Source organism: Rhinopithecus roxellana, chromosome 16 (genome assembly GCF_007565055.1).
Source record: "Rhinopithecus roxellana isolate Shanxi Qingling chromosome 16, ASM756505v1, whole genome shotgun sequence".
Lineage (NCBI taxonomy): Eukaryota > Metazoa > Chordata > Mammalia > Primates > Cercopithecidae > Rhinopithecus > Rhinopithecus roxellana.
The window spans coordinates 19,715,616-19,731,416 of record NC_044564.1 but is presented as its reverse complement, the minus strand read 5'-3'; the positions used below and the strand labels follow the sequence as shown (position 1 = coordinate 19,731,416).

General features: G+C 45.2%; 2 protein-coding genes across 7 annotated transcripts in view; both read right to left on the bottom strand.

Moving 5' to 3' along the window:
• The window catches only part of LOC115893960 (dual specificity protein phosphatase CDC14B-like), a 42,270-nt gene extending 34,156 nt beyond the window's left edge, over positions 1 to 8,114 (bottom strand). For 5 of the 6 annotated variants that reach the window (XR_004054005.1, XM_030919870.1, XM_030919868.1 and 2 more), the window contains exons 1-3: positions 7,980 to 8,114; positions 7,655 to 7,814; positions 6,906 to 7,003 (exon numbers count right to left, since the gene is read on the bottom strand). Coding sequence is in view for 5 of the 6 variants with exons in the window: in XM_030919870.1 (XP_030775730.1) it covers positions 6,906 to 7,003; positions 7,655 to 7,814; positions 7,980 to 8,077 (356 nt within the window). In the remaining variant the exon portion in view is untranslated. Of the gene's footprint in view, positions 1 to 622; positions 767 to 6,905; positions 7,004 to 7,654; positions 7,815 to 7,979 lie in introns of all 6 variants that reach the window. The other variant, XM_030919869.1, reaches the window with a different exon arrangement.
• A 2,121-nt stretch (positions 8,115 to 10,235) lies between these two features.
• The window catches only part of LOC115893996 (hemicentin-2-like), a 49,343-nt gene continuing 43,777 nt past the window's right edge, over positions 10,236 to 15,801 (bottom strand). The window contains exon 14 of the mRNA XM_030920139.1: positions 10,236 to 10,289. Within this exon, the coding sequence (XP_030775999.1) occupies positions 10,236 to 10,289 (54 nt within the window). The remainder of the gene's footprint in view (positions 10,290 to 15,801) is intronic.

Genomic DNA, 15,801 nt, shown 5'->3' with positions numbered 1-15,801 from the left:
AGCTCCGACCTCCTACTTTCATTTAGTATCAAGTGCTACACACTGTACTTACTGTATTCCCTAAAGGGGAGGAGGAGAATGAGACACAGCAGGACGTTCTGCACACTAGAGAGAAGACTTATGAGAGCGCTGCTGTACAACGGCAGATTTCGAGGCTACAAAGTCACATATTTAATGAAAGTAGATCAGTGGGAAAAATGCTTCTTTGCTAGATTGGGAAGGACATACTCAAGACACAGAAAAAACTAGAGGAAAATTGTATAGCCAACCGACAAAAATAAAACCACCCCAATTATCCCAAGCTAACTAACTACTTTTGATAGGGAAGAAAACCTGTTTCAGTGTCTTCATTTATCAAGTGCTATTTTGAAATATCTGTTAAGGATAAGCATAACTTTAAAACAAGATACGTTACTTTTAATATCCTCTCTGTGGGAGGAACAGAGAAGCCCACCTTCCCTCCCCACCACCATCCCATTAATTGAAAAGATTCAGAAAAAGAACCTTTGAAAATAGGCAAACCAACAAAGCTAAGAGCTGACAAGCAGAAAAACATGCATTGTGGGAACCACAGTAGGCACCAGAAGTAAGCAACGGCAGAGAAACAGAACGGGACACTTACAGCAGCTATCTGTCAGGGGGTCCTGATGGCTACTGTGTTCTGAAACCATCGAGACAGAATAGCAGGATGGGAAGAATGTAGTCACAAACAATCCACCAGATGACAACACTACACAGTGCAGAGGTCAGCACAGCTAGGGGACATCTGGAAAGGGGTGAAGGGGAAAGAACAGATGTTCAAATTGGGAAGCCAAAATAAATTACGCAATCATCAATCAATCAGTCAGTCAAGCCATATGTGAATTTTAGACACCCTAAAAGCCCAAAACAGCAACAGGGATACAAAGGGGCGGTCCACAAGGATGGAGTTTTGCCATTTTATGTTGGAGAACAAAATGCTGTGTTTTAAACAGGTTTGATACTTGGGGACTCAGTCACTAGTTAGATAACTACCCCATGGTAATTTAACTTCATGATACTGAAATCAGTCATAGATAAATGATTGAGGGTCTTCAAAAAGCACAAGATGTGCACACACGGAAAACTAAACCAAACCATAATGGGCAAAGGAGGCAAAACCAGATAACCAAAACCAAACAAACAAAACCACAAAACCCCAGACTAGTTAACAAAATCACAGGAGGCACAACTAAAAACGAACGTAACACAGCAGAACTGATCTCATTTCAATGGAATCACTAACTCCTGAGTCATCCAGGAAGCTAAGGGAATGGCACATTTTTAGAATACGGTTCACATTTAACCAAGGGCAACACAAAAGGAGCAAAATTTCACGGAAGTATGCATACTATAGATTTTTCTTAGTTGTTTTCCGCACTCACTTTCTTCATACTAGTTGGCTTTTAGCTTGGGGTTTCTTTTTTATTTTTTAATTATTATAATTTTTTGAGATGGAATCTTGCTCTGTCACCCAGCCTGGAGTACAATAGCGTGAGCTTGGCTTACTGCAAACTCCGCCTCCCAGGTTCAAGCAATTCTCCCACTGCAGCCCCCTGAGTAGCTGGGATTAGAGGTGTACACCACCACGCCCAGCTAAGTATTGTATTTTTAGTATGGGGTTTCAACACGTTGGCCAGGCTGGTCTCAAACTCCTGACCTCAGGTGATCCACCTGCCTCGGCATCCCAAAATGCTGGGATTACAGGCATGAGCCACTGCACCTGGCCTCTTTTTCATTTTTAAGAAACGAGTCGGCTGGGCGCAGTGGCTCATGTCTGTAAGCCCAGCACTTTGGGAGGCCAAGGCAGGCAGATTACCCGAGGTCAGGAGTTCGAGACCAGCTTGTCCAACATGGTGAAACCCCTGCTCTACTAAAAAAAATATAAAATTAGCCAGGTGTGGTGGCATACGCTTGTAATCCCAGCTACTTGGGAGGCTGGGGCAGGAGAATTGCTTGAGCTCGGGAGGCGAAGATTGCAGTGAGCCGAGATAATGCCACTGCACTCCAGCCTGGACAACAGAGCAAGACTCTGTCTCAAGAAAAGAAAGAAAGGACGGAAGGAAGGAAGGAAGGAAGGAAGGGAGGGAGGGAGGGAGGGAGGGAGGGAGGGAGGGAGGGAGGGAGGGAGGGAGGGAGGGAGGAAGGAAGGAAGGAAGGAAGGAAGGAAGGAAGGAAGGAAGGAAGGAAGGAAGGAAGGAAGAAACAGAAGGTACTGCTCTGCTCCCCAGGCTGGAGTGCAGCAGCATTATCATAGTTCACTGTAATCTCCAACTCCTTGGTGCAAACAATCCTCCAACATCAGCCTCCTGAGTAGCAGCTGAGACTACCTGTTCATCCCACCAGGCCCAGTTACTTTTTTTGTTGTTGTTGTTTAATTTTTTTGTAGAAACAGAGTCTCACTATGTTGGCCAGGCTGGTCTCCAACTCCTGGGCTCAAGTGATCCTCCTGCCCTTGAACTCCCAAAGTGCTGGGATTACAGGCATGAGCCACTGTGTCCAGCCTCAGCTTGGTGTTTCTTTCTTTTTTTTTTGAGACAGAGTCTCGCTCTGTCGCCCAGGCTGGCGTGCAGTGGCCGGATCTCAGCTCACTGCAAGCTCCGCCTCCCAGGTTCCCGCCATTCTCCTGCCTCAGCCTCCCGAGTAGCTGGGACTACAGGCGCCCGCCACCTCGCCCGGCTAGTTTTTTGTATTTTTTAGTAGAGACGGGGTTTCACCGTGTTAGCCAGGATGGTCTCGATCTCCTGACCTCGTGATCCGCCCGTCTCGGCCTCCCAAAGTGCTGGGATTACAGGCGTGAGCCACGGCTCCCAGCCAGCTTGGTGTTTCTTAATCCGTTGATCTGGGTTCTAGCGGCAAGGAAGGAAACCGCCTCCCATTTAGAAGGGCAGAAGCTCCTTCCAATGACTGCACTTCCACATGGTTATCCGGATACATCTGTGACCAAAGACTAGAGCCTCTACTGAGCATGTGCTGCGTGCGGAGTACTGCTGATCAATTTTGGAAGTGACTGATTTGACTTATCATGTCATTTTTATTGTTGACCTCATCACTGTCATCATTAAAAATTCCATGTCGGGCCAGGCACAGTGGCTCACGCCTGTAATCCCAACACTTTGGGAAGCTGAGGCGGAGCAGATCATGAGGTCAGGAGTTCGAGACCAGCCTGGCCAACACGGTGAAACCCCATCTCTACTAAAAATACAAAAATTAGCGAGACGTGATGACGGGTGCCTGTAATCCCAGCTACTTGGGAGGCTGAGGCAGGAGAATCACTTGAACCCGGAAGGCGGAGTTTGCACTGAGCCAAGATTATGCCACTGCACTTCGGCCCGGGTAACAAAGCAAGACTCTGTCTCGGAAAAAAAAAAAATGTACACGCCAGGCATCCTATATTGTGGAAAGGGATTAGACTAAAGGGTGAACTCGAAGTACAAACTAACCTCACCCCACAAGTTATACCTACACCATCTTATGTAATCTTCCCACAAAAAAAAACAAGCCTACTAATATATGTTAAGATCACAGGGGTGAATATTTAAACGGAATGAATAAATGACCTGGGAGCACTAGAAAACTCTCTACCCATCCCAGGCTTCACTTTCAGTTCCTTAAAGGCAGAACGGCCTGAATGTCCAGGTGTCAGCATTATAGATGGTTATTTGTTCTTCCAGTAAACCTCATGGCTTCAGAATTACTTTCCACTGCTAACACACACACCCATCTCCTAACCTGTCAAAACCATCAGTATGCGGAACAACAGGCCTCATGGCTCAAGTTATGAAATCTACCAAATCCATTTTAGCACAGACAATATACTTGTCATCGCGTCCTGAAGATCAGCTCATTGTCAATGGTGCCACATGGTTTACTGTCATCACTGTAGTCAGGATTAGACAGGCTGAGCAAATGGCCGTTTTACAATCGATAAAAAACTTAAAACTCTCCCCCAAAACTGACCATTTATAAAAGAGAAACCGGCCAGGCGCTGGTGGCTCATGCCTGTAATCCTAGCACTTTGGGAGGCTGAGGCAGGATCACCTGAGGTCAGGATTTCGAGACAATCCTGGCCAACATGGTGAAACCTTGCCTCTACTAAAAATACGAAAAATTAGCTGGTTTTGGTGGCGCACACCTGTAATCCCAGATACTCAGGAGGCTGAGGCAGGAGGATCACTGGAACCCGGGAGGCGGAGTTTGCAGTGAGTCGAGGGCGTACCACTGCACTCCAGCCTGGCCAACAGAGCAAGACTCCATCTTAAAAAAAAAAAAAAAAAAGAGAGAGAAACCAATCATTGGAATAATATTTTATGTACGACAACTTTCTCCTAAGAGTCACTAATACTTGTGTATTTCTCACTAACTTTCTTTCTTGCACGTACTGTACTTTCATAAGGCTAAGTGCCAATGTTAAAGCAAAATAACTTGCTCACAGAAATCAATGAGTCAAAATTGGGATGAAGAAATTGATTTTGTATTTTTCAACCCAAGCCATTGTTGAACACAGTCCCTCAGGGACTTCTATTCCTAAAATAACTATAAAGACACAAGAGGGAAAGAAAGAAAACCTTCGACTGATCTTTTCTAGGGCCAAAAAGCTGCAAATAATAGCAGAGAGGGTTTGAAAACGCAGAGAAGGGATAAGCAAAATGTTGTAATAGAGGAGGAAGGAGATTTGCTGAGACTCATCAAAAATCCCCCAGGGTCTACACACATAACTCAGAGCTTAGAAAAACTAGCATTTGGCTTTCTTCTTTGAAAGTGTGGCCTCAAACTTTGTTATTTGTGTTATGTGGGGCTATTTTTATATATTGTTTTTAGGATATTACCAAAAGGAATCCTGAGCTCACTGCAGCCTCAGACTCCTGGGCTAAGTGGTCCTCTTGCCTCAGCCTCTCGCATAGCCTGGTCTACAGGTGCACACCGCCATGCCCAGCTAGATTTGAACTCATGTTAATGACAGTAGCAGATTCGGAGGGTGACTAAAGGAAATTGCCTATTTAACAAAAACTTTTGACTAAGCAGGATTTGTATCCCCTGACTCTCGACTTTTGAACAGCAGGCAACAAAGTATTAAAAAATAAATGATGATGCTGATTCTGAAAAACAAAACAAAAAAACCTGGACACAGCTAAAATCAACCCACAAAAGCATCAGTTTCCTAGGGCTTGCAATTCAATGTGTGGTCCCTGGACCAGCAGCCTCTGCTAGAAATGTGAAATCTTGGGCCCTGCCCCCACCCCACTAATCATAACCCATATTTCAACAAGCGCCGAGTGCCTCATGCACACTTAAGTCAGAGGAGCACTGCTCGAGGGCACTGCCTGCCTCCGCCACATCCAGAGTTAGTATCTGGATGATTACCTGGAGCCACCACGATACTGCCAAAGAAAAACCGTGAAGGCCTTAGATGAAGACTTTTAATAAGGAAATTAAAAACAAATGACATTTGGAGTTAAGTAAATTATACAAAAGGCACCATTTTCTTTGTTTTTTGGGATGGAGTCTCACTCTGTCGCCCAGTCTGGACTGTAATGGCGCGATCTCAGCTCACTGCAATCTCCGCCTCCCAGATTCAAGCAATCCTCCTGCCTCAGCCTCCTGAGTAGCTGGGATTATAGGCACCTACCATCATGCCTGGCTAATTTTTGTATTTTTGTAGAGACGGGCTATCACCATGTTGCCCAGGCTGGTCTTGAACTCCTGACCTCAGGTGATCCGCCCACCTTGGTCTCCCATAGTGCTGGGATTACAGGTGTGAACCACCACGCCTGGCCAAAAGGCACCATTTTTAAAGCAGTCTAGTTGACTACAGTACCACTAAGCTGCAAAAGAAATCTTCATAAATGCCTGTAATCAAAATGGATGCCCTCCATACATTCACATAACACTGCACACTGCAGAACGCAACTCTTTGCACTGGGTCTTTGAAGAACCTCCCAGAGGAGCAGCCCATAACGACACATGCCTTACATGTGATTCTACTTCAGGATTTTTATGACAAGATACTAGTGAGGAATTACTTTCAGTGAAAAAGAAAACCTGTTCTCTGCCAATACAAACAGTTTATTAGATCATACTTCCTTACCATGTTACAAGATGCTTACTGAATAAATGATCTATGTCCATCACACTCCCTTCCCCCAAAAAAGAAGGTTGGAAATCTGGTGCCCACCACGAAGAAGGAAGTAACCAGAAGGAAGAAATCCGGTGGCCACAGGTGGAAGCAGCTACTAAAAAAGACCACGGTCCTGCAGTTCGCGTCTGCGCATCTGTCTAATCATCTCGGACGCTCCGTCAGGTTCAATCCCAACGAACACACGTTCACAAGAATGGACACACGGACACACATCCACTCAGTAACTGTAACACTTCCTGTTCCCAGGCTAAATCTTCCTCTATAACTAGAAAATCATTCCCCAAAGAAACAAACAAAAAACCCAAAATATAGTTTAGACCAGTTCACTGTTGCCCCAAAAACAACATAATGTCATTAAGCCGTCACGTCATGCTGATCAAAACAAATGATCTGCAACATGGCGAATGTAAAGAGATAGACCGGTTTATAACTATGGACAGGTCTGGCATCCTGGGCTTTCCATCTGCTCTTGAGCTCTGGAGGATGCCCCGTGCTGATTATTCACGGAGAAAAAGCATCCCTGATGTCGCCTTCCCACCCATAAAGGCCCATGAGGACCAAGGTAAACAAGGGACAGCTGAGAGATTCCAAGGCCAGCACCCCTAGGTTTTAAATAACATAGGCAAACATTTCAAAGTGGCATCATGGGCTTGCAATTATGGAGAAAAATGTGCAGGAGAAACCCTCACCAAGGACCCCACACACATAATAAAGAAACATCAACCACAACAAAGGAAGCCAGACTCACGTGAGAGGAATAGCGTTTGTTTTTGATTGTCTTCTGCTTTTCAGGGCCCGAAGTCTATCACCTTGTGTCACTCCATTGATTTCGTCGTCGTCACTGTACTGTGTAAGTAAAAAAACACTGAGCTAATGGTTTACATTGCACTTATTAATCCAGTAAAGCAGAGCAGCAATTTATCCACATAAGCACAGACAGTCCAAGTTTCTGCAAACTCTAAAATATTTTTCCCTTTCACAATCAAGCTACAGATCCCATTTTAAGACAGCCAAAGCTGACTTTCAGAGACAACCCAGCAGCACTCATTATAGAACGTATCGACAGTGAAGAGGGTTAATGGGCTTTCACGTTTGAAAACATTCTTTTTAAAATCTCACAGTGTACTTACTACCACTTAATGTAGTACTGCTGCCCCCTAAGCCCTTGATTCGTTAAAAGCTCCCCATTTGAGACTGATTGCTTTCCTAAATCGGCTGCTGTGAAACGGCAAAAAGGGGTGAGGGGCAGGGGTAGATCTGGCTAAAGAGCTCACTTCACAACCTTTATGCACCTGCCGAGTTACAGTTTTATGGACACACACAACCTTGTTTCCATTATTTTGGGTAAAAAGTGCCTAGAGAGGGTTATAAATATAAAAAACTGACAATCATCCAAGAGCTGCTTTATTATTTTACCTACAGATTTCTCCATGCCCTGACAAGGTTTCAACAGCAGTTAAAGCAGTAACAACATCTCAACAGAAACAGCTTCATTACCGGTTCGGGTTCTTGCTGGTCTTGATTCTCGACCCCATTTATGGAAATGTCATCAACGCCAGAGAGAAGTTTGGAGAAGGCTGCTCTGTGTTGTCCATTCTCCTGCCCCTTTAACTTCTGACGAAAATAGTCCCCTTCCAGCCAGAGGCTTGTTTGCTTCCTAGAGCATTTAAATAACATCAAAATAGAGCTTTCCAGAAAGATACATGACAACTTCTTCCTACCAGACTATCTGTTGTTACTGGAAACTAAGGGAAATTCCAGTCCCCATCAGATTCCAACCCCACTTGTTCCCTTGGAACTACAGATGTACGCTACTACTTACATCACCAAAAACTGCTGCTGAGGTCCAATCACCGAGCCAGGTCTGCAGATCCTGACCCACGCAATGGTCTCGGCTGCTGTCATCCTGTAATGCTTCATGATGTAGCATGCTATCAGAGTGCCTGTGCGGCCAAGGCCAGCTAGGAAAAGAAAGAAGCACAGAAATGAAACTTGGGCTCATGTACTCCAGGATTTTGTTGGGCAGGTAGAATTTTTGTAAAAGGCTTCTCATGACTCTGCTTCTCTCAACAGCAGTTCTCAAGGCTGGTTATACTCTGGAATCACCTAGAGAAGTTTTTTAAATACTGATGCCTGGTCTCATGCCCAGAATGTATTTATTTGTTTCATTTAATTATTTATTTTTGAGATAGAGTCTCGCTCAGTCGCCCAGCAGGCTGGCTGGAGAGAAATGATGCGATCTTGGCTCACTGCAACCTTCACCTCCCAGGCTCAAGCAATTCCTCTACCTCAACCTCCCAAATAGCTAGGATTACAGGCGTGTGCCACCACACCTGGCTAATGTCTGTATTTTCAGTAGAGACAGGGTTTCACCATGTTGGCCAGGCTGGTCTCAAACTCACCTCACCTCAGGTGATCCGCCCACCTTGGCCTCCTAAAATGCTGGGATTATAGGCTTGAGCCACCACGCCTGGCTTTACGCCCAGAATTAGATTTAACTGGTGTGCAGCATAGCTTGGACAGAGAGATTCCTAAAATCTTCCAGATGATTCTACACGTAGTCGAGGTGGAGAAATCACTTTCTAAGCAATCATTCTAGTAAGTGCAAGTGTCTTCTGCCCTGGGCATTTTAGAAAAATGGTACCACCATCTTTGCAAAAACAAAGGCTTGCAATTTTGCACTTATTCCCACATCCAATTATATTTTCTAGTTTGTTATATTATATTTTCACTCAGATTTTTTTAAACCTCTATTGGTGCTGGCCTGTCTTATCTACACTATTATCATTACCTCCAGTGATGGTTAATTTTATGTGTCAATCCGGAATGAATCTTTGGAGATTAACATTTAAGTTGGTGAGCTTTCAGTAAGCACAGTTCCCTCCATAATGTGGATGGGCCCCATCCAATCACCTGAAAACCTGGGCAGAACAAAAACACTGACTTTCCTGAGCAAGAGACTGCCTTTGGCTTTCATCTGCCCCCATCAGCTCTCCTGTGTTTCCAGGCTGCTGGCCCACACTGCATATTTTGGACTCACCAGAATCTATACTTGCATAAGCCAATTCCTTTTAATAAATCTCCTACAAAAAAAAAAAAAAAAAAAAAAAATCCTACTGGCTTTGTTTTTCTGGAGAACCCTAAATAAAACAGATTTGGATTATGAGGTGGGTGTCACTGTAACAACTAAATAGAAATGGAGAAGTGGCTTTGTGGATGACAACCTTGGATATTTAGCAGAGGAGATTTATAAGGAAAGTGTTGAAGATACAACCTGATTTCTCTTTAACTGGTTACAGTAAAATGCAAAAGGAAAAAAAGGCAAATTAAAGAAGAAATTGTTAAGCAACAGGGAATCAGGAACTAGAGTCAGAAAATTCTCAGGCTATCCATATTGCAAAAAATAAGAGTGTTACAGAGAGAAAAGTCAAGGGTGTGGCTGAACACTCCTCCTCTAAAGAGATTCCCTAGACTTAATCAGCCGTCTCAGCAGAAGCAAGGAAGAGAGATGGGATTATACCAGTAGAGACACTGGCAACTTGCGGTAAAGGGGATGGACATGGAATAAAATAAAGTAAGGCTTTTGGACTTCTGAAAGCAGAGCTACCTGGATGCAAACATTCTTTGTTCTTCAAGAAAAGGAAGGATGGCCGGGCACGGTGGCTCAAGCCTGTAATCCCAGCACTTTGGGAGGCTGAGACGGGCGGATCACGAGGTCAGGAGATCGAGACCATCCTGGCTAACACGGTGAAACCCTGTCTCTACCAAAAAATACAAAAAAAAAAAACTAGCTGGGCGAGGTGGCGGCGCCTATAGTCCCAGCTACTCGGGAGGCTGAGGCAGGAGAATGGCGTGAACCCGGGAGGCGGAGCTTGCAGTGAGCTGAGATCCGGCCACTGCACTCCAGCCCGGGCGACAGAGCAAGACTCCATCTCAAAAAAAAAAAAAAAGGAAGGATGATCCCAAGGGCAATTTAGAGACCCCCCAGTGCTGCCACTGCCACCAAGACACAGAGTATATAAGCTCAGGGCAAGCCTGTCTACTCCTTGATTTCACAGGGTAGGGCCACCTCTGACAGTTACAGCGAACCCAGCTGCCTCTGACCACAGCCCTCAGGGGCAAAGTCACCACCCTAGAGGGCGAAGAGGGCGTGGAGGGCACAGCGTGGAGCCAAAGAGGATGATCCTCTAGCCGTAAGATGTAATGGGATTTGCCTGGCTAGGTTTTGGACTTGTTTAGAGCACTTTCTTCTGGTTTCTCCCTTTTGGAACGGGAAAGTCTGTCCTGCGCCTATACCATCACAGCTGGGAGGAATTATGTCTCAGGATGGATCATACCTCAAGTCTCCCCTATACTTGAGTTGAATGCTATTTAGATGAGACTCTGAACTTGGAGTTGATGCCAGAATGAGGTGAGATGTTCAGAGCTGTTGAGATGGGGGTGAATGTATTTTTGAACTGAAGGGACATAAATCTGAGGGGGTCAGAGAGCAGAATATAATGAAGTAAATTGTGTCTCCCCTAATCTTAATCTGTATGTTGTTCTAACTCCCAGTACAACTCTATTTGGAGATAAGGCCTTTATGGAAGTAAATAAGGTCACAGAGTGGGGCCCTAATCCAATAGGACTGGGGTACTCCTAAGAAAAGAAAGAGATGAGCCGGGGCGCGGTTGGCTCACGCCTGTAATCCCAGCACTTGGGGAGGCCGAGACGGGCGGATCACGAGGTCAGGAGATCGAGACCATCCTGGCTAACATGGTGAAGCCCCGTCTCTACTAAAAAATACAAAAAACTAGCCGGGCGAGGTGGCGGGGCCGCCTGTAGTCCCAGCTACTCAGGAGGCTGAGGCAGGAGAAAGGCCTGAACCCGGGGAGGCGGAGCTTGCCGTGAGCCGAGATCGCACCACTGCACTCCAGCCTGGGCGACAGAGGGAGACTCTGCCTCAAAAAAAAAAAAAAAAAGAAAGAAACAAGACAGCAGGAGTTAAGTGCAAGCAGAGGACAGACCATGAGAAGACTCAGAGACGACAGCCATCTGCAAGCGGAAGAGAGAGGCCTTCCCAGAAAACATCCCTGCCGGTGCCTTGACCTTGGACTTCCAGCCCCCAGAACTGTGAGAGAATTAACTGCTGGCGGTTAAGCCACCCAGCCGGTGATATGCCCCAGCAGACTAATACACCTCTTGATGACTCTCAATCTTCACCGGCACAGCCCAGTTTCATACTGTCATCACTTTTCCTCCCTAAACAAAGATTGCAATCATCCAAGAGCCTCTCTAGGCTTTTAATTGGTCATCATTCTATTTCAGGGTATCTCAAAACCTCAGCAGTACTGACATTTGAGGCCTGGACATTATTTACAGTGAGGGCTGTCCTGTACACTGTAGGATGTTTAGCAGCATCCCTGATCTCTACCTACCAGATGCCAGTAGTACCCAACCCTCAAAAAAGGTCACCGCACATTGTCAAATGTCGGGTGGTGTGATGGGGTTGGGATGCAAAAGGACCCTGGTGAAGAATAACTTCAACTGGTTTTTTATAATTAAAAATGAAATAAGCAATGCTGGATTTTGTTTTAATTATGTTTAAAATTGGAGTAAAATATACATAACATAAAATTTACCGTTTTTCTCATGTATCATTTTCCTGATTTTATTAGTTGTCTGAATTATCTTTTAGCTCACTGAACATGTTAAGACAGTTATTTTAAATTCTGTATCGGTTAATCAGAAACTTACATTTCCTTACTGTCAGTTTCTGACTATCACTTTAACCACTTTTTATGTGTCCAGTTCAGCAGCATTAAGTGCATTCACACTGTTGTACAACATTACCACCATCCATCTTCAGAACATATTTCATCGTTGCAAAACGGAAACTCAGGACCCATCAAACAGTAACTACCAATCCCATGCCTCCCCTCAGGCCCCTGGCAACCACCATTCTACTTTCTCTTACCCCGCGTATCACATCCAAGTGGATTCATACAGTATCTGTCCTTTTCTGACTAGCAGACCAAGTTGGCCTATTATCTTTAAGGTTCGGCCATGTTGCAGTACATGTGCCAGAATTTTTCTTCTTTCTATGGATGCAAATATTCTGCTGTATGGACATAGCACATTTTCTTTAGCCATTTCTTTAGCCTTCCTATGATGGAAACCTGGATTGCTTCCACCTTTTGGCTATTAAGAGTAATGCTGCTGGCTGGGTGTGGTGGCTCCACACCTGTAATCCCAGAACTTTGGGAGGCTGAGGCGGGCGGACTACTTGAGGTCAGGAGTTTGAGACCAGCCTGGGCCAACATGGTGAAACCCCTGTCTCTACTAAAAATACAAAAACTAGTTGGATGTGGTGGCGTGTGCCTGTCATCCTAGCTACTGTGGAGGCTGAGGCAGGAGAATCACTTGAACCCAGGAGGCGGAGGCTGCAGTGAGCCGAGATTGCACCATTGCTCTCCAGCCCTGGAAAACAAGAGTGAAAATCCATCTCAAAAAAAAAAGGAAGAAGAAGAAAAGAAGAAGAAGAGGAGGAGGAAGGAGAGGAGAAGGAGAGAAGAAGGAGGAGGAAGGAGGAGGAGAAGGAGGAGAAGGAGGAGGAGGGGAGAGGAGGAGGAGGAGGAGGAGAGGAGGAGGAGGAGGAGGAGAGGAGAAGGAGGAGGAGGAGGAGAGGAGGAGGAGGAGGAGAAGGAGGAGGAGGAAGGAGAAGAGAGAGAGAAGGAGGAGAAGGAGGAGAAGGAGGAGGAGAAGGAGGAGGAGAAGGAGGAGAAGAGGAGGAGGAGGAGGAGAAGGAGGAGGAGAAGAAGGAGAAGGAGGAGGAGAGAGGAGGAGAAGGAGGAGGAAGAAGGAGGAGGAGGAGAAGGAGGAGAGAGGAGGAGGAAGGAGGAGAAGGAGGAGAAGGCGGAGGAGAAGGAGGAGAGGAGGAGGAGAGGAGAGGGAGAAGGAGGAGGAGAAGAAGAAGGAGAAGGAGGAGAAGGAGAGGAGAAGGAGGAGGAGGAGAAGGAGGAGGAGGAGGAGAAGGAGGAGGAGGAGGAGAAGGAGGAGGAGGAGGAGAAAGGAGGAGAAGGAGGAGAAGGAGAAGGAGAGAAGGAGGAGAAGAAGAAGGAGGAGAAGGAGGAGAAGGAGGAGAAGGAGGAGAAGAAGAAGGAGAAGGAGGGAGAGAGAGGAGGAGAAGAAGAAGGAGGAGAAGGAGGAGAAGGAGGAGAAGAAGAGGAGGAGAAGGAGAGGAGAAGGAGGAGAAGAAGAAGGAGGGAAGGAGGGAAGGGGAGAAGGAGGGAGAAGGAGGAGGAGGAGAGGAGGAGAAGGAGGAGAAGGAGGAGAAGGAGGAGGGAAGGAGGAGGAGAAGGAGGAGGAGAAGGAGGAGAAGAAGGAGGAGAAGGAGGAGAAGGAGGAGAAGGAGGAGGAGAAGGAGGAGGAGAGAAGGAGGAGGAGAAGGAGGAGAAGAAGAAGGAGAAGGAGGAGAAGGAGGAGAAGGAGGAGAAGGAGGAGAAGGAGGAGGAGAAGGAGGAGAAGGAGGAGGAGAAGAAGAAGAAAAGGAGGAGGAGGAGGAGAAGAAGAAGAGAGGAGGAGGAGGAGAAAGAAGGAGAAGGAGAGGAGAAGGAGAAGGAGAAGAAGAACGCTGTTATAAACATGGGTGTAAAAATATCTGTTCCCATCCCTGCTGTCAATTGTTTCTGGGCATATAACCACCTACTACTGAATGACATTAATTTTTTCAGGAACTGCCACACCATTTTCCATAGCAGCTGTATTGTTTATATTCCACTAGCAGTACACAAGGCTCTAATTTCTCTATATCTTCACCAACATTGTAATTTTCTGGTGGTGATGTTTTTGTTCTTTTAGATCACAGCCATCCCAATGGGTGTAAAGTGGTATCTCACTGTGGTTGTGATTTGATTCCCTACAAGTCAAAAATGCTAAGAATTTTGCATGTGCTTACTGGTCTTTTATACCTTTGGAGAAATGTGTGTTCAAATCCTTTCCCGTTTATGAACTGGGTTTTGTTGCAGTTTTTAGGAGTTTTCTCTGTATCTTCGGATGTTAATCCCTTAGCAGATGTGATTTGCAAAATTTTCTCCAATCCATGGGTTACCTTGTTACTACTCTGCTGATAGTACACTTTGGTGCACAAAAGTTTTAAAATTTTATATAGCCCAATTTGTCTGTTCTTTTACTGTCATTGCCTTTGGGTGTCATATTACTGCCAAATCTAATGTCATGAAGTTTTCGCCCTCTTTTTTCTTCTAAGACTTTTATAGTTTTAGGTCCTATATTTAGGTCCTTGATCCACTTTGAGTTAATTTTTGTATATGGTGTTACGTGAGGGTCCAATTTCATTCTTTTACATGTGGATATCAGGTTTCGCCAGCACCATTTATTGAAAAGACTGTCCTTTCTCCACTGAGTGGTGTGTATCCTTCTTGAATGTCATTTGACCACATACACAAGGATTTATTTCTGAGCTCTCTATTCTAGCTCACTGGTCTTTATATCTGTCTTTATGCCAGTACCACACCATCTTGATTGATATAGCTTTGTACCAAGCTTTTTTTTTTTTTTTGAGACAGGGTCTCACTATGTCGCCCAGGCTGGAGTGCACAATCATGGCTCACTGCAGCCTCAACCTCCCAGGTTCAAGGGATCCTCCCATCTCAGCTTCCTGAGTAGCTGGGACTACAGGGTACACACCACCATGCCCAGTTAATTTTTGTATTTTTAGTAGAGATAGGGTTTTGCCATGTTGTCCAGGGTGGTCTTAAAACTCCTGGGCTCAAGCAATCCTTCTGCCTCAGCCTCCCCAAGTACTGGGATTACAGGTGTTAAGCTACCATGCCCAACCTGTATGATGAAGTTTTGAAACCAGAAAGTGAGTCCTCCAACCTTTTTATTCCTTTTCAAGATTGTTTTGGCCATTTGCCATCTCTTGAGATTCCCAAATGAATTTCAGAATCATTTTCTATTTTGTAAGCAATGTTGGAGTTTTGACAGGCTTGCATTGAATCTGTCTATCTCTTTGGGCAATACTGACATGTTAACAATATTAAGTCACCCAGTGGACAAATATGATGTTATTACATTTAATTATATCTTCTTTAATTTTTCTCAAAAATGTTTTAAACAAATCTTTCATTTCCTTGGTTAATTCCCCACTATTTGATTCTTCTTGACGCTATTACAAATGAAACTGTACTCTTAGTTTCTTTTTTAGATTTTTATTGTCAGGGCTTATATGCTGCCACTTCTTTGCTGAACTCATTTATTAGTTCTAGCGGGGCTTGGTGGGGGTGTGTGTGTGTAATCTTGAGGGTTTTCTTTTCCTTTTTTTTTTTTTTTTTTTTTTTTTTGGAGACAGAGTCTTGCTCTGTCCCCAGGCTGGAGTGCAGTGGCATGATCTTGGTTCACTGCAACCTCCATCTCCCAGATTCAAGCAATTCTCCTGCCTTAGCCTCCAAAGTAGCTGGGACTACAGGCACATGCACCTCGCCCGGCTTTTTTTTTTTTTTTTTTGTATTTTAGTGGAGGCGGGGTTTCACTGTGTTGTCCAGGCTGGTCTTGAACTCCTGAGCTCAGGCAATCCACCAGCCTTGGCCTCCCAAAGTGCTAGGATTACAGCCATGAGCCACTGCACCTGGCCCAGGGTTTTCTTT